The sequence below is a fragment of the Balaenoptera borealis genome, assembly GCF_965194805.1.
Source record: "Balaenoptera borealis genome assembly, chromosome: 11".
Taxonomy (NCBI): Eukaryota; Metazoa; Chordata; class Mammalia; order Artiodactyla; family Balaenopteridae; genus Balaenoptera; species Balaenoptera borealis.
In genome coordinates this window covers 16,634,397-16,661,061 of record NC_138868.1, presented here as the reverse complement: position 1 = coordinate 16,661,061, position 26,665 = coordinate 16,634,397, and the positions used below count along the sequence as shown (strand labels likewise).

The 26,665-nt window shown below is 41.8% G+C and overlaps 1 protein-coding gene across 1 annotated transcript in view; it reads left to right on the top strand.

Annotated features, from left to right (window-relative positions):
• The window catches only part of EXT2 (exostosin glycosyltransferase 2), a gene marked incomplete at its 5' end in the record, with an annotated part of 138,142 nt that overhangs the window by 70,556 nt on the left and 40,921 nt on the right, over positions 1–26,665 (top strand). Inside the window, one exon of the mRNA XM_082342211.1 lies at positions 22,033–22,222. Within this exon, the coding sequence (XP_082198337.1) occupies positions 22,033–22,222 (190 nt within the window). The remainder of the gene's footprint in view (positions 1–22,032; positions 22,223–26,665) is intronic.

The following is a 26,665-nucleotide window of genomic DNA, read 5'->3' as shown; positions in this document are numbered from 1 at the left end:
TAAGGATGGCTGTATACTATTCCATTGTTCAGGTGTATCTTACATGCAAATCTATTTTCTAACAGTAATACAAGGGACATCCTTTCCTATGTGTTTGCACATAAATGTGTGAGTGTATCTACAGAATTAATTCCAGCTGAGAAATTGCTGAAAGAATAAACACATTTTGAATGTTGATAGATATTAACAAATGGCCCTTTCAAAAGACTGTACCAGTTTATAGTTCCACCAGAAACATTTTGGTTATTCTGGTTCTCCATGCCTTCAGTAACCCTGAGTACTTGAATTTTTGCTCAAGTGGAGGTTGACATCTCTGTCAGTTTCTCCCAGAATACAAATATAAATCCTATCTGTATTTCGATTGGTCACATTGAATTTTTAGATAGTTTTAGGCATTTATTCATTCAGTGGGTACTTACTGAGTGCCTGATATGTTCCAGGCAGTGTTCTTGGGACTTGAAATATGTCAGTCAACAAAGCAGAGAAAAATCCATGCCTTGGGGATTTACATTGCAGTAGATCTTGCTATCTGGAAGCAAGATTTGTCTTTCTGGTAGAATTTTAAAGTTTTCTTTATATAGGTCCTTCACAAGTCCTGAAAATTTTTTTCTTAGGTATTTTATCTTTCTTATACTCTGATAAAGGAATATGTACTCTCTGACATTGTAGTTTCTAACTTTTGTGTGAAGACATATTACTGGCTTTTGAACATAAATTTTGAAATACTCTTTTACTGAATTCTGTAATTGTTTCACTTTTTAGAAGTTGATTCTCTTGTGTCTTCTAGGTATGCAATCATATTTACAAATGCTAATTTCGCTTCCTTTTTTCAATATTTGAACCTTTTATTATCTTTGATCTAATTACCTTGGCTAGTAGTTCCAGAACAATGGTAAATGATGATCTGAGTGTTAAAAGGAGAAGGGCAGGTGTTTCTAGTCAGGGAAAGGGGGGGAAGTTAGGTTCCATCCAGAAGGACCAGCAAATTCAGAAGTCAGAGGGACAAGAGAGCATGGCGGTTTCAGGAACTTCGAGGGGGTCAATGTGGCAAGAGTGAAGGGGGCTTGTGAGGGAGAAGCAGAAGGTGGAGCCTGCAGAGGGCCCAGGACACCAAACACCTGGCATCTTTTTTTTTTAATTATTATTTTTTATTTATTATTTTTGGCTGCGTTGGGTCTTCGTTGCTGCGCGCGGGCTTTCTCTAGTTGTGGTGAGCAGGTGCTACTCTTTGTCGTGGTGCGTGGGCTTCTCATTGCGGTGGCTTCTCTTGTTGCGGAGCACGGGCTCTAGGCGTGCGGGCTTCAGTAGTTGTGTCGTGCGGGCTTCAGTAGTTGTGTCACCCGGGCTCAGTAGTTGTGGCTCGTGAGCTCTAGAGTGCAGGCTCATTAGTTGTGACGTGCGGGCTTAGTTGCTCCGTGGCATGTGAGATCTTCCTGGACCAGGACTCCAGCCCGCGTCCCCTGCATTGGCAGGCAGATTCTTAACCACTGTGCCACCAGGGAAGCCCACACCTGGCATCTTATGGAAGGTTCTGAAATGTTATCTGTGGGTGATGGGAGATCACTGAAGTATTTACACAGGAATCATGTGGTGAGATTGCGTTTCGGGTCAGTCTGACAACAGTGTGGAGGATGGATCCGTTGTAGGAGGTTGAGACTAGAGGCAGGAGGCTGTTTCAGGAACCCAGGTGAGAATTAATGCAGGACAAATGTGAGTGATATTAGGGATCACTGAGTAACTGGCGGGGGGCAGTTCAGGAAGAGTGAGGAACATGGTGTCGTTTATCCAGATGTGGAGTGTGGACGCACGGGCGTCATGGGCAAGGGCGGTGTTGGCATCCAAACTCAGTCTGACTGCAGGGCCTTCCACAGTCCAGCTCCAGGCTGCCTTTCTAGCTTTATTTCCTTCTGTTGCCTTTCAGGGAGCACTAGATCTCTGGCAGCACAACTTTGTCCTTTCTGTGTTTGCTCCATGCTTTTCCTTCCCTGTGCCCTTGTGACTGTTAGTCCTTTCACTGAGATGCCTCTCTTCACCATTGTCTCTGGTCATCCACATTTTATCTGGATATCAGGGGCCTGCTTATATACCCCTTCCTCCATGAGGTTTTCCTGGACCCCTAACTAAGCACGAAGTAATCTTTCCTTCTTGTAACTCTTAAAGCATATTGTCTGTTTCTTTCCTATCACTTAACATGCATAGAAGTATAATTTCCTGTAAAGCTTTAAGCTTCTTAAGGGAATTTCTGAGTTATCTTGGTATTCCTCATAATACCTAGGATGATTTAATTCAGACAGGAAGCCCTTGATACATAAAGGAAGGAAGGAGGGAGGGAAGAAGGAAGATGGGGATCCCAGGACTTGAGCCATCCAAGGCTCACTCACATGCTGTTGTGACAGCCATTATTTTATTTGACCTTCACCCTGTTGGGAAGGTGGGGAAAGTGATAGATTCTTGTTCATCTCTAAAGGAGACACAATGAGGTTCACAGAGCCTGATGACTCGTCCAAGGTCATATAATGGGCAAGTTGTGTAAACAAGCAAGAACCCAGGTCTTCTACCTGCAGAGTATCTTGAGTTACTTACAGAGTTTTATGGGAGCCATTAAGCCTCCTCTGGGCTGAAACGTTTCCACTCTTGTGAGTATATGGTACAAGCTTGAGGCAAAGAATATCACATCTGTTCCTCTGTAGGAGAATTCATACAGATGGGATGGTCATGACGCAGCCAGAAAATGTGGAAACAGTAGGACTTTATTCTGTACTTTGAGCTAAAGGTCTAAGAAAAGTGTATAAGAATAAATGGTTGGGATTTTGGTCTCTGTCTTTCATAAGAATATAGACTAGGAGAAAATAGTATATGAAATTTTATAGTTTTGAAATAGATGTATTTTAATTTAGGACAAAACGATCAAAGTGCTGGGCTCTAATTTGGGAAAGAACACAAGTATAAAAAGCATAGATCTGATTATGCAACTGGAAAATATATTCTTAATTTTTTCCTTTAACTCTCTCTTAAATAATCCTTTTTAGGGAAATTTAGTGTTTACCACATTTCTAGGAGTTCCGGTGTTGAGAGCCCTGATTTAAAGCTGTGGGTTGTACATTTCTGCATCTTTAGTGAAAGCAACTGACAGGCAGCCTGAGTAACGTTGATTTATTTACAGTTAACTTTCCCCCTCCCTTTCAGAAATACTTAACCTACCCTACATGTGACTACTATGAGCCCAACCTTCAGGGGAGTCTCCCCTCTAGATTCCATCAAATTACAATATCAGACACCCCGAGGTGGGAGTAGGTGTGGATCTTGGTCAGTAAATCAAGGGACGGTCTGGTTCTTTCAAAGATCTGCTGTCAGGGCCTCCAGCCATGCGCTGAGCTTGCTCAGCTGGAGAGGAGGGGTGAGAGTAGAGAGCCCTGTTTTGGCCTGATGCCGCTGCCTTAGTTTAATGTAAAACAAAAGAAGGGCCTGTGTGTGTGAATGATGGAGACAGCGAGGGGTAGCCTTGCAGAAACCAAGTGCTGGTGTCGGCAGATGCTTTGCCATTCTCTTCTGTAACCAGAGAGGGGGCCGATTACGTTATCCACGTTGCGCTACACTCTCAGAACTTGAAAAAGTTTGAGAAAGTAACTCTGGAGCACAACTTTAAAGTTTCATGGCTGTCAGGTCTGGAGGGATTAGCCCTTTGTTTTGAATCTTCTCTTTGGAAGGAATTTCTCACCAAATTAAGGTTCTTTATGAGGGATGACATGTTTGTTTTTATCGTTAATTTTCTTAGCTCCTCCTGTCAAGGATGCCTGCATTTTACTATCTTTTTAGTCTCTCCATGCTTTCATTTTTCTCCCTTTTTTTGCAAGTATCAGCAAAACTTTATCATCCCCCCAAATACTCCACACCTGTATTGCTTCTAAATGTCTGTGTCATTTCTGGTCTTGCCCCTTGGCAGACCTGGTCCCTACATCTGGGCCTAGCCTGTGTGGCTGGGGATCTCCTCGGGCACCCTCCCCCACCTTACCTCTGGTTCTCTGCCAGATGTGAGCATGTCTGGAGGACAGAGACTGAAGCAAGTGAGCATTAAATGTGATGCGGGGATGGAGTGGGCCGAGAGCTGTGAATTTTTGGATTTCTGGCATGTGCCAACAAAACCGTATATCCTCTCAGTGTCAATTTTTAAAAACTAAACGTAAGGTAGTCCTAAAATCATGTTGTAGAGTGAAGTAGTTTCCCATGTTATTTTTCTACAGCGTGATTAGAAAGATTATACTCCACCTTATCAGCATGTCCTAATTTTATTTACCCAGTCCCTTTTGACAGACAGCTTTGTTCAAATTTGCTCTCATAGATAACACTAGTAAAGATACCACAGATTTTTTTTTCTTTTCGGCATTGACCATCCCAGATCTAGAACAGGAAGGAGAGACAGCTGGGGTCCCATGGCTGTTGACAAAAATTGATGAGAAAAATGGGGAAGTAACTTAAAATGGATTGTCGAACCTCGCATAAGAATAAGGTTGAAAATAAGAGCTTGTTCCTATGAAATGTAGCCAGAACGGTGACTTAGCTGCAAGCAAGGCCTCAGACGAGGATTATATACTTACCTAGACATCCTGTCAGCATCAGTCCAAGTCCAGCTTTCGGAGGCAGGGAGGGAAGGCTTGGTAAGTGGGAGGGTTGTGTACGAGCACTTACCTGACTGGCAGTCATCACCCATGAGGAGCAGGGGTCAGAGCTGTGGGCACAGTGCAGCAGAGCTTGCTGTAGCCCCTAGTTCTTGGGGAAGTGGTTCTCCAATATCAGTATGCATCAGAAGCTCCTGAAAGGCTCATGAAAACACAGATGGCTGCCACTCCACACCTAGTTTCCGAGTAAGTCTTGGTGAGGTCCTAGAATTTGCCTTTCTAGCAAGTTCCCAAGCAGTGTTGATGCTGCTGGTCCGGGGACTCTACATTGTTGTGGGGTTGATTCACAGTGTGAGTCCTGACTCACTGCCTGGAGAAAGCTCTCCCTCTCTCCCCATCCAGTCCCTCTTCTGAACCCCTGGGGCTTGGATTAGAAGCATCCAGGGCCTGGGTTCAGCCCACATCTGTCTCAGCTACATGAAGAACTCAGGGCTACCGGTACTTAGAAGTTCAGACAGCGGCCCTCATTCACAAAGGTTGTGGTTGTACAAGCCGCTGAAAATATCACTCAGCTGTAAATACTAACAAGCTATAAATCACTCTGCAGGCCGAAGAAGTGCCAGCTCAGATGCACGAAACAGAACTCTGAGTTGAAAAGATACCCGGTTAGCAGTCTGTTTAACTCAACTCCATGCCCTTTAACTTCCAGGTTGTGGAATGTTTCTCTGGAATTTGAATGTCTCTCCTGCCCCCCAGGAGGCCTTCTTGGCCTATTCTCCCCTTCTTCCTCCCACTGCCCAGATATGACTGAAGTATGTATGGAATTTAGAAATCTTAGCTTGAATTTTAAGTAAGTTTAAGCTTTCGGAGTCTTTTGTTTTTAGAGGCACCACATTTACAGGATCACAGTCGCACAAGCGGTCCACTCTACTGCCCTCAACTCCAAGCCTTTCCTTGAGCAGCCTTTGCCATTGAATTGTTGCGTATCTGTAGTTGCTTCTCTGGAAACAAGCTAGCAAGTCTCAGGTCATGGAGTAAAGAAAGCTGAGTTGGGTCTGTGAATGGAGAGATGCAGGAAGATCCCAAGAGCTGGACCCGGAACCCCAAGCCAAGAGCTTGGCCAGTTCTGATGGTCAGATAGAAAATGGAGAAGATGAGATCACAAGTCAGATCCAGGTGGGGAGGATAAGTAAGGCACGTGAAGAGACAAACTCGGGGGTGTTGCAGAGAGGATCGTGACAATCAGAGCATCCTTCCTCGTAGAGGGAGACTAGTGTACCTGAGTAGCACACACCTGCACGGCGACTCCAGTCATGGCAGTGGGTGAGCCACACGCACGGTTTCCCTGGATGCAGGGCTAGATCTGCGGTTTTTGTAGAGTTCACTTTTATGACTCTGGCTTTCGTGAGTCAACAACTGACTGCTTCCTTATGTCGCATATAGGAGGGCAGCGAGTGGAGTAGTTTCTCGAAGTCTGTGGGAGCTTGATCTGGCAGTAGATGAATTGAGGACATATTGAGTGTTTTGGCAAAGTCATCCTTCATGCACCAGCTATCACTTACTAGCACACCAGATTCCCTTTCCCCTTGTTTCTGGGGCCACTTTCATTCTCCTGTGAGTCTGCTTAAGAGTTTACCAGGAAAATGAGTTGTTGCGTATCACAACATCAGGATAATGAATTCTGTTTCCATTTCTAACATCCTATACTGTTTACATACCTATCAATTAATATTTGAGTGTAGTTTTCTAATAAATGGGTCATTATAGCTGCAGAGTAGAAAAATTTCCACATTACTCTAGCTGGAGGTTGATTCTTGATTTTTGGTTCTCTTTTGTATCTCAACTATATCGCTTAATTTTGTAAATACTTTAAAAAAATAGTATGGCTTAACACATGTATGGTTTAAAAATTCAGATAGTAAAATAAAACATGTAACTAAAATTAAGGCCTGTTCCCAAGGGGCAGCTTCTTTCAACTCTGTCAGCTTTCCTCTGGTATTTATTTTCCTATCTCCTCATAAAATGCTGATAGTGCTATTTTTGATTTCTCAATCACAGACATTATCTTTTTACTTCCTTAGAGTTAGTGCTTTGTTTCCTGTTCTTGCCTCTTCCTCTGCACATTCCTCTTCTTTCTCATCTTACCAGTGGGGTGGTATCATCATTTTTCATTACAGCAGTGTTTATTGTTGCATTATTAGGACTATATAAATGTTGCTGTCAACGGAACCAAGTAGTAAAACATGATTATGTATAACTTTTTATTTTCCAGGAAGTGAATACATAACTGCCTTTTTTTTTTTCCCCTCCTAGTTTTCCACGTTCCTATCACTGGTTGTTACTAAATTTTCCACCAAAAGAGTGAAATGATCAAGCACAAGTAAACTATAGGATTTCCTCCCTCCTTCCCCCTTTCTTTCCCTCCCTGCCTCCCTCCACCCTTCTCTCCCATAGCCCTGCACCTGCAGCTCCAGTGTGGATTGATTGCTCTCTAGGTCTCCTATACAGAGGTCAGCCTAAATTCTCTGTTCACCATGATGCTCGGAATTCCCTTCTTTTCTCTTTGTTGGATTCTTTGTTTCCAAGTTCTAACATCTTTCTCTTTTTTGGGTTATTTTTTCCAGTAGTTTCCCCAGAAAGGGGACTATTGGGGGATAAATTTGCTGTCACCTTGCATGTCTGAAAGTGCATTTATTCTATTTCACATTGATTAATAGTTGAGCTAGTGTAAAATTCTGGTTGTGGTAGCTTTTCTTCAGAATTTTGAAGACATTGCTTCATTGTCCTCTAAGCTTCCCGTTTTAATCTCAAAAAACTGAGGTGTCATTCTAATTCCTGATCCTTTTATGTGAAATTTTTTATCTTCTTGGGAAATCCTGTGTTCTGAAACTTTATGATGGTGTGCCTTGGTATGAGTGGTTTTTTGTTCATTGGATACTGGTTTGGGCCCTTTATAAGGAAATTTTCATGTTGTATATCTTTGATTCTTTTTTTCCTCTGTTTTCGTTTTTTTCTTTATGGAACTTGGGTACCTAGATGATGAATATGCTAGATTGATACTTATTTTTCTTATCTTTGCTTTCCTGTTTATCATTTCTTTCTGTCTTAATGGACTTTTGTTTTAATTTCTTGGGCATTTTCTCAATTTTATCTTCTAACCTTTCTTTTGATTTTTAAAATTTTGTTCACTTTTAATTTCTTAGAGTTTTTTCTTGACTTCTAATTAATCTTTTTTTATATCTTCCTATTCTTGTTTTAAGGATACTGTACTTTCTCTCTCTGAAGATATTTGTGGTTTTGTTTTTATTTGTCTTTAGCTCCCTGTATTGTTTGTTTCCTTTGAACTCCTTTTTCAGGTCTTTATTTTCTATCTTTCATATTGGAAACTTTCTTCAAATACCTGATGGTTTTCAGCAGTCTACTCTTATTTAAGATAGAGGCACTGAAAGCTGATTGGAAGCTCTGCATACATGGATAGGCTTGTCACCTTATGGGCTTTACTGAGGTTATGAGGATGGGGACCTGATTGTTGGTATTCATGGGTTATTTCTGTTGGATTGGTTCACTGATCCAGAGAATAATCTTTCTGCCCTTGGGAGTAGGGAGAGGATGGATAAGTCTGGGCTGCATGCATGTGGGGAGCTGAGTGGGGGAAGGAGATGGGTTCTCATCCTTCATTTGATAGATGATCACTTAATCTGCTGTATTCAGTGTGGTGCCTTACCCTGCCTTCCGTGCCTCATGTCTCTGAGTATGGAATCTCTCTAATTCATTTTCCCCAGAGAATAAACATCCTTCTCCTGCTAAAGTGGCAGAGGGTAGGGAGGACAGGTAGGGGGTTGGCCTGCCTGTGCGTATAAGTTTAAGGGATTTTGGAACCAACTGTTTCTTATTCTTGTTTTTAGAGTCCCTCCTTCCTGGACACCTAGTACCTCCAATTTCTGAATCTTCTTATCATCATCCTTGGAAGGTTTAGCTTCTTATGTTTTGCTTGGTAGCTTATGTTCCCCTATCTGCCTTTTGTTTGTTTGCTTAAACAGACCTAAAATTCTCTATTTTTTTAACTTTTTATTGTGACATAGTTTCAGACTTAAAATTCCCAAAATAGTACAGAGTTTCTGTTCACCCTTCACTCATATTCCTCAAATGTTAATATTTTACCACATTTCCTTTATTCTTTTATCTGTGTGTGTGTGTATTCATATTTATATATGTCTTTTCCTGAACCATTTGGAAGTTGCAGGTATGATGTACCTTTACCCCTAAATATTTCTCATGGAATCATAGTACGGTTACCAAAATCATTTGGAAATAAACAGTGATACAACATTATTATTTAATTTATAGACCTTATGTAGATTTTTGCCAGTTATCCTCATAACGTCCGTTATAGCAAAAGAAGATTCCAGACCATGCATTGCATTCAGTTGTCATGTCTCTTTAGCCTCCTTTGGAACAGCTTCTCAAGTCTTTTCTTTGTCTTGCATGGCATTGGCCTTTTCAAAGAGAACATGTCAGTTATTTTAGAATATGTCCCTTGATTTGGGTTTGTCTGATGCTTTTGTGTCAAATTATGCATCATGTTCCAAATTATAGAAATTTAAATTATGCATTTTTGACAGGAATATCACAAAAGTAACGTTGGTTCTCAGTGTATCACATTGGAGGACACATGATGTCAATTTGTCCCGTCAGTAGTGATGGTAACTTCGCTCACAGGTTTCTCCAATGGGAAGTTACCCCTTTCTTTTAACGTGTCTTGTGGGGAAATACTTTGAGACTGTGTAAATATCCTGTTACTCCTCAAACTTTCACCCACTAGTTTTAGCATCCACTGATGATTTCTTGCCTGAATCAGTTGGTATAATTGTTGCCAAATGGTGATTTTCTATTCCCATTCTCTATCTGCTTTTGAGAGTGAGTTTTCTTCTTTAACCTGGAGTTCAGGTCTTTAATCAGTGTTGGAAAATTGAGTCATTTTCTCTTTGAATATTACATATCTGTCATTCTCGCCAATCCTTCCTCTTGGAATCCTGTTAAGTGTATGTTAGACCTCTTTCATTCTGTTGTTTTGTCTCTCAGGTTTGTTTGTTTGTTTGTTTTTTCCCCTCATGTTTTACACATTTTTAACTCTTTGTGCTACATGCTGGATAATTTTTTCACATCTATTTTGCTCTTTAGCTGTGTCCAATGTGTTTTTTTACCCATCCATTGAGATTTAAATTTCAATAGTTATTTCTAGAAGCTGTAATTATTTTTCAAATCTGTCTGATCTTTTTTTCATAGTATCTCTTTTTTTCCGCATATGTTTTCAGTTCACTCTTTTATACCTTAATTATTTGAGATACTCACTTTATATTCTCCAGTAATCCAATTTTAAAATTTCTTGTAAGGTCTAATCCTGTCATTTGTCTACTGCCTGTTGCTCTTGTTGCATTGTTTCCTTATATGTTTTATAATTTTGGAATGTGAGTTCATCTCTGGTAAGATTTTCTGTGGAAATCTTTGCCACCTGGGGCAAGGGAGTATTTCTCCAGAGAGTTGGTTTGTTCTTGTTTTTTTTTTGCTTCTGCCAGGTGTTCCAGAAGTATCGCAGAGATAAATCACTTTTTAACATTAATTTCTTGGTAAGAGGTTTCCATACTACACAGGGAGAGTCCATTTAAACCCCAAACCTACGTGAGGGCTAACCCCTGTGGAAAGCACCCACTGTGCCCAAACTCAGGTTGAAAAGGATAAATGTTTTTCTGTTGTCTCCACATACTAGGGGTGACTTTCTGGACTACCTTCTCACTGATTGTGCAGGCCTTTAAGGATTCTGGCTTGATGTGTAAGTCTCATTGCTAGTTTCCTTCCTTCCTGTGCCCAAAGCCATGTCCCTCTTCCGGTATGGGTGTGAAAACCCACACCCCTGCATTACTAAGCCCAGCAACAGCCCCTGCCCTCCCCAGGGTACCGCGGTGTTAACGAGCCCCTCTGCCTTCAGCTCTTATTCGTAGTTTTTCTTCATTTTAGGTTCCTGGCGATTTCCCATTTCCTGAATATTTAAAAAGACTTTTGTTATATTTTATTCTACATTTCTGTGTGTCATCTAGCAAGAGACTCCATCTGTTTCACCTCCCCAAATGTATTGAACTCCTGTCCACCGGTGTCTCCTTGCCTATTCTTTTCGCCCTGTGGGTTCATATGCCCTCCCCTGTCCCCCCCCCCCCGGCCCAGGAGGAAGCAGAGATAAAACATAGTAGACAAAACATGTACCTTATTGGAATTCCAGAGAAGTTAAGAATTAAGAAATGACTGCATTTTAGAGGTTGCTCTTCCCGCTTTGTATCAACTTTAATGGTGGTGTTACACTCCTGTCAGCTCAAAACTGTATGAAAGCTTTGGTTTCCTTGGTCTTAAGTGTGTGGGTGCTTTGAGCTCGGATGCCACAAGCTGTAACTTAATCTTTCCCAAGAGTTTCTGTTTACCAAGCTAGTGAAGTCTTCCTCCATACCATAGCTGACCTCTAAAATACAGTCAGTGGGCCGCCAGCAAACATTTTTATGCCCAGGCCAGAGAACGGGCCTCTCTTTCAAACTGTGACTGTTTCAGGTATGGGATGGTCAGATGAAACTGTAGATCTGTTTCACCTCTCATGAGAAGTAGTAGTTTGAGCCACCATTAGCATTCTTGAACACTTTGGATTATAGATTAGCCTTGTTGAGTTGAATCAGATACGTTTCTAGTTTTTTCACTGAAGTATTTCTTTTAAGTGTTTTCAGTGTACTTGTTAAGTAACAGATCCAGGGATGGGGAGAGTGTGTTTGAAGACTGTGTCTAAGAATAATCCACATTTTTTGCTATCAAGCAGCTGAACCGTTATTTTTAACATATAAGATTATGAACCAGTAAAATCAATGATGTGTTGTATTTGTGCCTACTTTATTATATTCACCCATTTAATTGATTTGACAGTATCTTAAACCATCTTACCATAGATATGTTTAGTGAAATTTATTACTTGCAGACTGATATAACTCATGAATTATTAAAAGCATCAACATATGGAATCCACTCTTTCCTCATTCCAGCTTCTTTCAATATGGCTTAGGCTGAGCCATTTAACTGGCTTCTGTCCATCCCACTGATGGAAGCCACAGCCAGACGAGGGTTCTTATAAATGATTGGCTTCCTTTCCAAGCAAGAGGAGGATGAAATGTCAACTTTTCCTCTACCACCTGAAAAGCAATCAGGGGCAACCCTTCCTGCTCTTCTTGACAGTAGTTTGGCTTTATAGAAGAAGGGTGGGCACTGGGCCAAATGTGAATTTCAGTGCTATATAAAGAAAAAAGTTAAGAAGCTAGAACTCAGATAGTAACTGGAATTTTCAGAGAGGCATTCAGATGGGTTTAACCTGTGAGCCTTCAGAAAACTAACTCTAGCTCAGAATTCCTGAACTGCAAGTTTTAATCCCTTCTTTCCTGGTGATGATCCGAGTAAATTGAGGTTACTTACCGAATCTCTCTTTGCAGCAATTTCCTCATCTGTAGGACTGGGTTTAGGGATATTAATAGCTTCAAAAGAATAGTGTAGCAGTTAGTGACTGATTACCAATTACTAATCAGGGTCATTGAAAAGGACATTTTGGAATCAACCTGAGTTCAAGACCATTTATTAGCTTAACATTGTGCTTTCTTATCTCTTTGAAATTTGTTATCCTTATCTGTAAAATGGGATATTACTTATTTCACAGGATTATTATGAGATATTAATGAAATAATATATGTGGAAGCATTTTGTAAGTGGCATTAATGTAATGCTGCTAGTGTAATGCTTTATCACATGGAAACATACATTCTAGAATTGGATGGGACTTTGGAGGGGAAAATTGAAATTTACAGAGGGTGTTTTTTTGTACCCAGATAGGCTCTATTGTGTGCTTTCTGTCGTTTAATCCTTACAACCCAAAAGTAGCATTCTGTTGGCTCCATTCTTACAGATGAAGAAAGTGAGTCTTATTTATTTTTAAGATCTATGTCCCCATCATCCCATTTTATAAATGAGGAAATGGAGGTCTGAAGAAGTGTGGTGACTTGCCTGATGCAGAGATTCTCAGTCCATCATTCCATCTATTATAATACACTGCCATGGTTTCACAATAATTTTTTTTATCTTGCACACAGACTTGGCCCTCAAATTAAACAGGAAACACAATAGCACCTAATTAGATTATTAGTGTAAATATAGAAGGACTTCTGTCACTGGCTTCATGGTGGATTAGATATGCTAAATGACCTTCCCAACTGAAAAACGAAAATACTGAATGAAGTATGATAAAGCCTGTTGCTAAGCTGGTATAAAAGTAAGATATTTGTAGACCCTAAACAAAGTGAAATTAGGTGTCCTGGGAGGTGAGTGGGGGCCAAAGCTGGCTTTTGCTGCAGAGATTTTGCAGAGTTTGATGACCTGGAGCTCCCTGCCTGGTAACTGTCTGAAGTAGGGGATAAGGGAGCAGGGTTGAAAGCCTGTGGCCTGTGCAAGTTGGAGAATCTGTCAAGAGCTTCCTGGATGAAGCCAGGAAACTAAAAGAGCCTCTTCAGTGTAAGGGTAAAGAAGAATAAGTCTGTATTGACCCTGGTGTTGAGCACTGCATTCAGAAGCCACCTTCACATGGTTTGTGGTCCAAGTTCATACTACAAGTGTGGTCCGAATAAACCTTAAGAGGAGAATTTCATTGAAGGTGGCCCTGAGTTGATAGGGACCAGCAGAAGTAGACACAGATCCTCTCTGGAGGAGCTCATCTTCAATCCAGGTCTCAAATAATTCTTAAAAATAAAGTGTCTATGGAAAATGAGCAGCTCGCAGTAAAAAACCATAGTTTTTTACTACATCAGAGTGAGAACCAGCAGAAACACAGCTGCAAGAACTTCAGATTATTAGATTAGATTAGATTATTAGATTCAAAGAAATTGTTCAGAATGCAGCCCAAAGAGATGGAAAATATGAAAGAGTAGTGACAGAACTTAGTGGAGAACAGAGGAACAAGGTACAACATACGTCTAATCAGAGTTCCAGAAGGAGGAGAGAGAGCGAATGGAAACAGGCACTTTTGAAAGAATAATAGCTAAGAATTTTCCAGAACTGTTGAGTGATACCAGACCTCAGATCGAAGAAGACCAACAAACCACAAGCAGGAAAGTCACAATGAAACTGCAATGCACCAAAGAAAAAGAAGATCTTAAACACATCTAGAGGAAAAAGAGACTAACAGTAAAAAAAAGATTTGGCTTGCTTCTGTGACCCTGAGTTAGTCTCTGTGGCTCAGTTTCTTTGGATGTTAGAGGGTCACCATACCTGTTACTCCATTCCACCCAGATGTGGTTAGATGCATTTCAGTGCCACCATATAGAAAACTTATTTACGAGTACATTACTGTAAATAAATTGTAGGAATCCTAAGTTTTTAATTCACTGTCTCCCTTGGTTGTGTCTACAGCACTAAGGGGATTTCTAGCCTTTGATTTTCTTCATCTTTCCTGTGTCTGTTTAATGTAAAGTCAGTGAGATTTAGCCATCAGTGTTCTCCTTGTTTTTCGGAACAATCAGTTATTTTTTATGGGTGGGATGAATCAAAGACACAGTGCAGCAAGTAGACTTCAGGCTTGTCCCCAAATCTTTTCTCTCGCAATGTAAGAGAGCCTGCTGGAAGACATCCTTAGGTCTCTGTATTTCTCCAGCTTCCCAAGTCAGCGCACGCCCAGTGGAGTGCTGTGCTGCAGAGTGGAGCTGGAGAGGTTTAATGGTTAAGGCAACTTGGGCCACGTTACTGATTGCCCCTTTCAGATCTCCCAGCACCCATTAACATAAATATCATCTCACCGTTTTGGACAGGGGACACCACCCTTATGCACGTTAGTAATATGATGCTAATGCTTAACCCTTTCATTGCTCTCTCTGCTTCAAAGGCCTTGCCCTAATCCATTGATAGGGAATCTGTTTGAACCTAGAGGAGAAATGAACGGGTTAACTCCTTTTGGTTTTGCCCTTTGACCACTTCAGGATGAGAGGCATGATGAAATACTTTTCAAAGTCTTCAGTGGAAACACATCATGCATAATTGGAGCAAAAAAGAATAAATCAAAGCTTCCCCCCCCCCTTTTAGTCTGGTAATTCATAATTGAAACCACATTGAGGTAAGAGTTGATAACTTCAAAACAACCAAGAAAACTGCCCTTTCTATCAAGGTAGGGATAGGTAAGGCTACTCATAACCAGGGGCTCGAAAGCTTCTGTGTAACAAGCCTGTCCTCTCCTCTTTTCCTTTCTCCTCTGACTTCTCACTTTTCTGCTCTGGCATTATACCTTCATTTAAATCAAATATGGGTTGACTCAAATATCTGCTTAATTCTCTTCTTGTCACATGAAGTTATACATAGTGACATTTTAAAAATGTCTGCTATGGTGAGTAATAGGGATTAAATTTTGGATTATGCTGCTTTGAGCTTGATTCCTCCTGTCTGGAATTTGGTTGGTTTAGGTTGAAAGAGTCCTTTTGTTGGTATTAGAATGTGGTCTTCCTCAGTCTTGATTGTATGATCTTCCAGTAGTTCCAGCAAGAACATTTCAGAATGGTTAGCAATGTGCTCACCAGCTTCCTCCACTTTCTGTATGGTAGGTAACCTTGGCTGGAATGGTTTTGGTTAGGCTCAAATATGACTCCCATGGCCTTTCTACTAAGGAAGCAAAACAGGATTGCAGGAAGGGCCCAGACAGCTTCCTCTGTGTGAGATTGCCAAAGGCACTCCTAGTTAGTTGAGATTGAATCCCTTTCTTGAAGGAGAAGACCCCTTTGAACTGGTAGTTGACTTTAAGCCTGGTCTCCCAAGGCTTCTCTTTCAGGGGATCCTGACACCTGAACCCACATCTCCGTCTTGCTGGTTTGTCTGTTCACTACTACTTCATTCACCAGGGCTTTCCAGAATAAGTGATGTGATAGGAGAGAACTTCTCGAAAGCGGGCATGGTGGCGTGACAGTTGTCGTGGCTCTCGTGGATTACGTTAACAGTCTGGATCTCTCAGCTTCCATGATGAGTATTTGTTGTAAGAGTGAGGAGTGAAGCGGGGAAGGGGGGGCGTGAGATGACGGAGGTATTTGGGCTCAATGCCAGTGCTCTGTCAGAATGACACACACTTCTCCTCTTGGTATCTCCTCTCACCTTGGAGTGAACAGTTTCACTGAGCGTATCTGAGAACCAGGGTTCCGAGGTACAGCTGCGGTAGCTGGGCTTTGCCTTTTCCTCTGGTCTCTATTGCCGGGTGCCTGGTTTCATGCCCCATCTTGCCATGATGGAGATTTAATCAGGCAACAGAGTTAATTGCCAGCATCGTTTGCTTTTTCCCTGGCAGAAGTCAGAGTCTTGAGTAAATTATGGAGGTTTAAATTTGCTTGATTTCCTGCAGAAAGTGGGGTCAGGAGGTCCCAGACTGTAGACACTCTCTGTGGTCAGCCAGCAGGGGGTCAGTTCTTAAAGGTATTTCAGAGGTGACTAAATGCTGTTTTTGAAATGTCCTTCTCCAGTATGTTGTTTTTTTTTTTTTTTCTGGGGGTTGGTTTGTTGACCTTACCCCAGCGGAGTGGAGTGTCTGCGTGAAGGCGTGCACCCCAATTAAAGCTGCCTTTCTCCACGCTGTCCCTGGGCTCCAAAGGCAAACGGGATTATGTTTGGGGAGGGAGAAGCACCCGGCACAGAAGCCCAGCTGCAGATCAGCGTTTCCTATTTCTGACCTTTTGAGATAGAACATGAAGGTAGCTATGTTAATTTATCAGTAAAACAATACTCAGGAAAAAGAAAGTTTCAAAAGAAATCAACAGAAGGCCAATCATGAGACTTAAAAAGAAACTTCTGTCATATGGTCTTTTCATGATGTGGCTTTAGCCTGCCTGACTCTGAGGTCTCTCGTCTCTGCTGTCCTTCCTTCCTCCTCCCAGCCCTGGCCCTGGTGGAATCTGTCCCGGTCTTGGAAGCAGGTCTTAGGACGTGCTGCTCAGTTTGCGCTTTGGCTTCTTTGGCCAGCACCCTCCTACTTGGTCCCCTCCTCACCTCCTCCAGGGAGATGGAGGTGACGGTATGGACCTTCGTGTGCCCACGGGACTTTAGGACCTTGTTTTAGTACTTGTTATTTGCATTATAATTTGTCTTTTTACCTAGCTGTCTTCCCTACCAGATGATGAACTTTTTGAGGGGAAGGAGTTTGTTCATCTTTGCATCTTTAATACTATTCTAGGCTTATAGTTTGTGCTCAGGAAATGTTGACTGAATGAGTGAGCACCAGAAACCATATTGGTGGGAATGATTGCTGAGCTGCTAATACCATTGTTTTAGCAGACAAGAATATGAATTGGAGCGAGCTAGAAGTTTTTTGTGTTTGCTTTCAACTACCATTCACGGATTTCTGTGTTGAGCCCTCCGCTGAGTGCTTATGTGCATAATCTCATTTAATCGTTATCACCTTAAGAGGCAGGTACTGTCATGCTCTCCATTTTACAGGTGAGGAAACTAATACTCACAGGAGAGGCTTTACACAGCACAGTAAATGGCAGCATCCAGATTCAAACTCTCTATTAAATATCCTAATCCTACACTTCTTCAGAATACTTAGCACAATAAGATGGTTGGTGAGTATTTTTAAATGCATGAACTAAGTTGGAAATCATTTCAGAGCTCGTGATGTCACTCATTTGAATGTACATTAACTGTTCACACCCATACACAAAGAGGACAGAAAGAACACAACCCAGATCATTTGGGCTTAACTTAATCATTTTTAAACAAGTTTTTCTTCAGTTGCACCAAGCACCGTGCTAGATGCTGGGTGTTAATAACAGTTATGGCTCCTTTTTTTCATGGAGCTTTCAAGATAGTTAAAATATAATGAATAGGAAGGAAAAGAGAAAATTGTGAAAATAAGAACAGTATATTTGGAAAGGAAGAAGTAGAGGTAGAGAATCCAAGTAAACCAGGACCCCAAAGCATGGTAAGGTAAAGGTAGAGAGGAAGAAGGGTTTCGTTTAAAAATCTTGGTGCTGGAAGATACCTCATGATCACTTAGCCTACCCCCACCCCTCTTCTGAAACTTGCAAAAAATAAATCCCAGAGAAATTGCTATTCCCACAAGATCATCTATTGGCTACCTTTATCAAATGTTTGTATGTGTCAGGTACTTTACATTTATTACCTATTTACTTTCATTAACAACCTCTAGATTGTTAAGAAATAATAAAGACATGTTAATAAGTAATTATTGTGTTAAGTAATACTACCTAGAAAAGTAGTATTATTATCATGATCTTACAGATTCAGAAACTGAGGTGCAAGAGAGGTTAAGTAATTTAGCCAGGTCACACAGCTGGTAAGTGAAAGAACCTGGGTTCAGATTAAGGACGTGTGATTCTGAAACTGACCCCAAACGTGCTGATTCACTTTTGAAGTCTTCTGCGTCAACCTTGGTGGCATATCCTGCAGTAAAGTGTCAAGCTTGTAACATAGTAAATGTGTGCTCAGCAGCTTCTGTGTTGCCTCCATGTTCATCTCAAAGCCTGTATTTTATGGGAAAGTGTTGGCAAGATTTCAAAACTTGTTATGTTCCTTTACATGCCCTGTCTCCCAGTATGCTGCCTTTTCTGCTTCTCCAGTCTTCAAGCCCTGTTCGGTGTGCAAGTGAGTGGTGTGGAAAAATTGAGCACCGAAGACGAGTTACTGTCTATTTCCCACCCACCCATTCCTTTGTCTCCTCCCCCAACCCATAACCATCCATTTCCCGAAGGGAGCTGGCATAAGGGATGAGACCAGATCTGTTGTCTTGCCAGAGACTCCGTTCCTTCTCCCTGGCAGCGCCGTGAAACCAGAGCTGTGATGCCTTTCAGCAGGGGTGCCTCAGTTTAAATTCCAAGAGATTCATTTTCTGAAACCAAGCTTTGCATCTCTCAGGGAATTTTCCTCTCCTTTTAATGTCATAGAGTCATGCAAGTGTGCTGGCATTCCCCACTTCTCCCAAAGAACAGACTTCATTTTGTTGGAGGTTTAATAGTTTTTCCTTCTGTGTAAGAGGTGTGTTTACCATTTTAAATTTATGTGTTCCCTTTGTGTCAGTGTTATATATTTGGTGTGTTTTTTTATTCCATGTACCCTGTGAAATCGTAGTGTTTGGGTGGGCCCTTACTTATTGGCCCAGATTTGATTATCAAGGATGAAGAAAACCTCCAGCATTTTTGTCTCAGAGAGAGCTGGAAGTAATAAACTCTGGAGTTTCCCACAGTTCCAGTTTCCAGAGTCTATAAATGGGGATGCTTACCCCAGACTCAGAGTTGGAGGGTGTGGGGAAGGGCCGAGAACCACCACATCCTGGTGTTCTGGAGTCAGACGGCCTGGGCTCTTTCCCACTTCTGTCACTAACAGGTTATGTAACCTTGAGCATCATTCACTATTTCTTCCTTCCTTTTTGGACTGGTAAAGCACATGATTAGACGTCATTCACTATGTCTAATCCTACAGTTTCATCATCTGTAAAATGAGAATAATAGCTAGCTATCTTGGGATTGTTGTGAGGCTCAAATGAGATAATTTATGTAAAGCACAGTGCCTAACAGTTCAGTGCTCAGTAAATCTTGACTATTTCGACATCACACGTTAAATTATTTTACACGCTTCTTTAAAAAATCTTTTTTTTTTTCTTTTCCATTTAAAATGGTGATTTTCAAGCATACGAGTATTATGTCGGGAGGAGTAGATGAGTGGGCTGGGATGGTGATGGCAGAGAGACCATGAACCTTGGGGAGTAATTGTGACTTAAGCACAGGGCTACTTCCTGACCTCAGTTTCCATGCAAGTCAGGAAGCTATGAAAAATACGATAGGAGTATAAAATGAAAAGGTGTTCCTACAAAGGTAATTAGATGCAGGCTACAAACACTGAAATCCAGGCACCTTCCTAAGACTACAGCTTAATGCCAAAGCATGATGTCATGGAAACAAAAAGTCAGCATTGAGAAGATAGCCTTTCCTATTGTGTCTCTTGGTTGTGAAATCTAATTATGGCCTGTTGTGGACATTTTGGCTTTAATATCCTGATTACATTAGGACTCCAGGAATCCCGTTCAGTCTCCTTGAGTTCCCATCCATGTGTATTCCATGTGTTTGTGTACATTTCCTGTCCCACACTGTTACATCTGGCACACAGCTGTTGTCATATACGTGGTGATGGGTGTCCATCAGTGATATGGATGAGGTTAATGGGGGGACCTTGGGAATCCCAGAGTATGAAAGACTCTAGGGAGTGTAAGCAGCCAGAATAACAGATAGGTCATTTCATATTCAGCCTCCTCTTGGGGAAGATGAAGTAGGTCCTGGGCTTTTCACATATTAACATATGAATGTGAATGTAATTAATGCCACTGAATTGTACACTTAGAGATGGTTAGAATGGCAAATTTCATGTTATATTTTACCAGTTTTTAAAATTTAACAGTGTAATATACCAAAACCCATTGTATACTTAATTATATCTCAGTAAAGCAGATTGAAAATATAAGAATGCTTTAACAGTCGTTCCCTATTATCAATACAAAAATATTTTTGTTTACATTGCTGCATTAAAAATGACAATATTTTAATGGTGGCAAAGAAATTGAATTTTATTCATTTTACTCATTACTTTTTAAACCTTATTTTGAAAAAAATTTAGACTTACAGATAAGTTGTGAGAATTGTACAGTGAACTCACATGCTCATCACCTAGATTCACACATTTCATTTACTCTGACTCTTTATTCCCAGTGTTCAGAAGTGATGTGCTTTGATATGGTTTTTGTTTCATTGGTTTTTTTAGTTGTTGTCGTTTTATCTTTTTATGTTTTTAAAATTCAGTGTACTCACTACTTATTTGGTCCTTTCAATCTGAAAATTTGCATCTCATATCTTCTGTTCTTAGAACTTAATTTCTTTGATAGTTTTGTTTCTTCCATATTCTGTGTTTTCTTTTTCAGGAGCCTCCTATTAGGTGGATGTTGGACCTCCTGGATTTTCTCATCTTTTCTGTCCTGTTTTTCATCTCTTTTTGTTCACCAGACTGCAGTATGTCATCACCTTTATCTTTCAATACTGCCTTAAAAAAAAAATTAAGCTATCATATTTTTAATGTTCAAGGGTTCTTTCCTATCTTTGATAGATCTTTTAAAATAAAAATAGCAATTTATTCTTATTTCATGGATGAAAACATCTCTCTCAGAGGATATGATGTGTTGTTGATGTTGTTTAAGTTTCCTTCTGCTGCTTCTATTGTCTCTGTTTCCTCTGAGTTCCTGTTTTTCTCTTTGTTCGTTTGATTTCTGTTGTTCATGCTGAAGATATTCTTGAAATGTCTGATTCTAGGATCTATCTGTTTGTGATTAAGAGGGAAGCACTAAAAACCCGATCAGAAGTTTTTTGTTTAAGGGAAGCTTGTTGCCCGAGGGCTTCACTGTAAGGTGATGGAGCTTCGCTGTAAGATCATGGAGTGGCAAGTAAACCACATGACCGCCGATGTTTTGGGAACTGGAGGAGGCAGAAGGCCATAGAGCTCATCATTCAAAATATAGGCTTTAATTGCATTTTCCTCTCATCTGTGCCTGTGTTTCCATGTCTAGAGCTTCAGTTTCCTCAGAGAATAAACCTCCCTTCTCTAGCTCGGGCAGGGAAGAAGAGTAGTTTTCTGGCTGAGTGGGTAGGTGATGGGGAGGCTTATGCCCTGGGTCCGTCGCTGCTCCTTACACATATTTTAATTAGTCCTCCTGTTTTCAGCCCCCTCCTCTTACTCACAAGGGCCCACTGAGCATAAGCCCTGAGCCTTTGTGGGGCTACAGTTGGGGCTCGCTTGCCTTGTTGCTCCCCCCGCCCTCCGCCCACCTTTTGGTACTTGGGTTTCAGCTCTCACTCTCCTGCGCTGTCCTCACTTCTCCAGCCCCTTTCAGTCTTTCAGAAACATGTTCATGCTGCTCATCAGCTGCTGTCTCTGCTCCCATTTCATTGTCTGGGTAGATTTATATCTATTAGCTGCACTTTTATATTTATATCTATATATATCTATTAACCCACTTTAGTGGGTTTGGGGAGGGAATGAAGATAAATGCATGTGTTTAATCTGCCATGTTTGACTAGAAATCTCTTCCCAGCTGCAAAAATTCTCTGCTCCTTGTTCAGGGGTATCAGAGCCAAACTTAATTAAAGAGCATCAGCACACATGTTGAGGAGGGAGAGACTTTGAACAGTTGCTTGGCTCTTGGGTTGGTCATGTAAAGGCCGTCACGTCTCCCATGGTCAGGTTTATTGGTGACGTTGGGAAAGAGATCAGCCTCACTGTTCCTAGATCCCTCTGTGACCCACATTAATCTGTTCTCTTGCAGAAGTGGGGCAGTGTGAGCAACCCGCTCTTCCTCCCGCTGATCCCCCCACAGTCTCAAGGTTTCACGGCCATCGTCCTCACCTACGACCGAGTGGAGAGCCTCTTCCGGGTCATCACCGAAGTGTCCAAGGTGCCCAGTTTATCCAAGCTGCTGGTCGTCTGGAACAATCAGAATAAAAACCCCCCAGAAGGTAAGAAGGGAGGGGAGACAGTGCATTCAGGAGAGGCCTGGTTTGGGCGTTAGCGAACCCCTCAGCTGGGTCGATATTTGGATGGCCAAATGATTTGCATCCTTTGGTTTAAAATGAATTTTCCTGCTCTGTCAACAGTAATGCCATTTCTGAGACAGCATGACCCCAGTTTTCTCAGTCATCTCATTCTTGTTCTAGGGTGGCCCGTTTAACTCTAAGCCCATGGCATGCTCTGTAGCCGCAAGTGTTTGAGGGCTTAGGAATCAATAGGATCAAAGGCCATCAGCCTTGGGAAAACAGATCTCAGCTTCCCTCAGCCATCTCAGCTGATTTGTTTACATGAAAACTCAGTTTAAAAGGCATTAGTTTTCTCCTTCCTTATCTGGGCTCTGATACTGTGCTCTTCTTCAAAAAGGACGGCCTCACCTCCAGTGGGGAAAGTTAGCAAGGCACGCCCTCCCAGGCTGGAATCAGTTCCTTAAAGTGAGCCCTCTCTGGAAGTGCCCACCCGCTCATCCTTAATGGCTCTGTTGCTTGCCTTGGCCACCCCCGTAATCTGGCAGCTAGGGTTGAGGGCTGTTTGATTCATTGGATTTGTTTTTAATTCAGGACGCATAGAGTACGTTCCACCTGCATTTTGTTTCTCATTCAGTCCGTCTATTACTGATCCTAATCCCAGAGACTTCAAAGCTCCTGCCCTTTATAGCCTATTAAAGCCAGGAAGTTTCTGATGGATTAGAGCAAGGAATGAGTTTGAAGTTTGTAATGTGCGCCACTATCACCGATAAGGTCTAGTTTATTGCGTGACAGTAGTATCTGCACTTTTTATGGCTGTTCTTGTTTAATTGGTTATACTGAAGTCAGGATAGTCAACCCTGGAAACTCCCGGTAGCAGATCCATAGTCTAGGCTGGGAGAAGAACTTACGTCTGTCTGTGAGGCAAATCAGGATTTAAATGTCCTCCTGAGACATTTAAAAATTTTTACTTGGTGGGACTTTTGTTCTCTGAGAGAATCAATACTTACTTTTTATATTCAGAGAGCCACAGTTTAGTAAACAAAGTAGCTATTTTAAATGAATAGTATGCCCGTGGTATGCCCTGAAGCACACTGCCTTTTGTATTATTATTATTAACTATCTTTTTTGCCAAGTATTTTTCCTCCCAACATTTCTGGATTTTTTTTTTTTTTTTTTTTGACTCTCAATAAAGGAGGAAGAAAGGGGTAGAAGAAAAAGGAAGGTGTTGGCACCAGGTGCCATCTAAGAGGGAGGAAGGGAGGAGGACAGGACAAAAGGAGCAGCGCAGGGATGGTTGTGGGAGACCCTGGTCCACCAGAGTGAGGGGGATCGGAGGTCCTGCGTTGCTGATTCGTCTCTTCATTTACAAAGGAGAGGTCGTGTTTTCAGAAGGAAGGCTGCGTGTCCCTCGTGGGACGCGGAACAACTCCGTGTCCTGCTGCAGTCACGCTCCTGCACACGGAGGCCACCAGCTTTCAGAGGGCCTCCACCCCCACCCCGCCCTCCTGCCCAGATAGGCAGTTCTGGGGCTAAATGCAAAAGAGGCTTCTCCTTAGAAACCTTCGTTAGCCACTTTGGGCTTAAGGTGAATCATTTATTGTAAATCTGAGTCACTTCTTTGGGGCAAGTATCGTTACAAATTACGAGAAAGGAGAAATCTTTTTCTTCCTTCTTGGTCTAAGCCCCTACGTTGGCATAACTAAAAGCAAGAGCACAAACCTAGGTTTTGGAGCTGGGTGTTAGGTTTTAATTTTTGGTACACCCTACTAAAGTGTAGTGGTTAATTCTATGACCAAGAGTTTAGTTTATTTTTGAAATATTTTGGCTCTAGAGAGGAAAGAGAGCCCTCAACTGATGAGGCCCTAATTTTGACACGGTTAGGGACTGGACCAGCTTTTTTCTAACAGTGGCTTTTAGGTCAGGGCTCCGGCTCTGGTGACGTGGTTGTCTGGGGAGAACATGAACCATGTTTAATCTTCTGTGGGGTGTTGGTTCAGTTGGTGAACGCGGCTGTCAGCTCTGGCCCTCGTGCCAGCAGAGGCATCTGATTTTTCATGTACAGCATTAGTAACATATATATTTTTTAAAAAGCAAGTCCAAGGCTTTGAAATATTAGAGGCAAAAGTGATGTTTTCCGCTCTCTCTACATTTACTAGAATAAATATTGTGGCTAACATGCCTGCTGCTGGGAGGGTTAGTGTAGGCAGAAATTGCCCCCCCCCCACCTTTTTTTTTTTCACTCTCCAACCCAACCAAATACTTTTTTCTTTTTGGTTACATTTAAGTCTAAATTGCTGGATTTGAAGTTTAAGTAAATACTTAGACTAGGCAATAGAAATTTCCAGCGAGCTTTTGTCACGTTGGTTTTGAGCTCTGTCAGAAGAAAAGGCAAGCCACTGCCTTCCTTCTCCCCTGCTCTTTAGTTTCCAGGCTTGATGGATATAAAGGTTGTTAGGCTTGGCCCCTTGCCCCAGTCTAAAGAAAGCTGTTACATTGTACATTTCAGATAGGTTTAACTCAGCCTTCTGTTTTAATTGATTTCAGTTTTAAATTTGAGTTGATCTCAAGGAATCCCCCCATCCTGACCCCAGCTTCAGATTGGGACTTTCATAGTTCTTAATAGGCAGGATGGGATTGGCTGAGCATTTCAGGATGGTCACCTCGGAAGAGGCAAGCGAGAAGTAGAAGCAGCAGCTCTCTTCCTTCAAGCTGAATTCTGGGACCTGGGGAGTGAGGGTTATGGGGACCAGCTGTACACCAGGCAGCTCCAGCACTCCTGGAGGGGGCTCAAGATTTGTATGGAGATAATCTGATCGTTTATTTTGTGGATCTGTGGTTGTGTTTGTGACAGTGATTGCCAGGATGGGCTTTGGGTCATCGTCAGGCAACCTGAACCTTGTGTAGTGCCTTTGCAGAGTTGGAGAATTCTTGCTCACATGGCTCTTGTCATTCAACTTGGAGAAAACTGTTAATCGGTACTCTCATTTTTAAAAAATCCTTAACACGAGGAGTTCTTTTTCTCCTTCAAGCTGGACTAAAGCTCAAAACTAAAGTTATCAGGTCAGCTGGCTCAGCGGTTTGTTTTTCATAAATTTGGCAATGTTTTTGAGAAATCTTATTTTTCAGACTACTTTGTGTGAATAGAAGGTGACATTTCTGTTTGCCAGCTACAGATTCACAGGATGAGACACAAGCTATAATTCATGTGGTTCCATTTAGAATTTTAAGACGTAAAGAAAAAGAGCCCATCTGGGATAAGCAGTGGAGCAAGAGCCTGAAGGTTTCTAGCTGTGACACTGTTTCCTTCTGCACCCTAAGGAGTCACCCCATATTCTTCTGTCTACACCTCTTCCAAGTTGTCAGAGGGGAGGTGAAGTTCATAGACTTTACAAGAATCCATTTGTGAAGATGAGAATGATGCAGCGTTATTATAACCACGTATTGAGTACCTTTTATATCCAAGGAATAGGAACTGTGCTAAGTGCTTCACACGTATTATCTCTACTCCTTATGACAGACCTGCAAGGAAGCTGTTATTCTTCCCATTTTACAAAAGTGAAACTTAGATTAGTTGAGTAATTTGCCTCAATCACAGAGCTGCAGAATGGCAGAGCCAGACATGAAGACAGGTCTCTCTGGATCCAAAGCTCATGCGCTGTGCACTAGGCCCCACTGTATCTATTCAGATTGCCAATTAGCGCTCAGAAAATCATCATGCTTTGTCAGTTCTCTAATTTGGGATTATGCAGATGAACCAGGTCCTTATCAGGGGCTCAAGGAGAGGCAGAAGAGTAAATCTATTCTTTTGAAAATACTAACGGAAAGAAAGAAAAAAAAACCAAAACAAACCTCTATTCTTTCTCACCTATATTTTTCTTTCCTACCTCATGCTCCTGTCCTATTTTTTAATTAATTAATTTATTTATTGGCTGCATTGGGTCTTCGTTGCGATGTGCAGGCTTTCTCTAGTTGCGACGAGCGGGGGCTACTCTTTGTTGCGGTGCGCGGGCTTCTCATTGCAGTGGCTTCTCTTGTTGCGGAGCATGGGCTCTAGGCACGCAGGGTTCAGTAGTTGTGGCACGGGGGCTCAGTAGTTGTGGCTTGCGGACTCTAGAGCGCAGGCTCAGTAGTTGTGGCACATGGGCTTAGTTGCTCTGCGGCATGTGGGATCTTCCTGGACCAGGGCTCGAACCCATGTCCCCTGCATTGGCAGGCAGATTCTTAGCCACTGCACCACCAGGGAAGTCCTCCTATTTTTTTAAACGGAATCAAAATCCCATATCAAAATTATCTGCTTTAGGGCAGGGAGTAATTATAATGCTTATTCTTTGATTGCTGCCCTCTTATCCCTGTATTCCACAGAAGGGATGCTAAAGCCCGAGAGAAAGGTAGTTCCCTTTCTTAGAGGCCTATTTTATTTGAAAA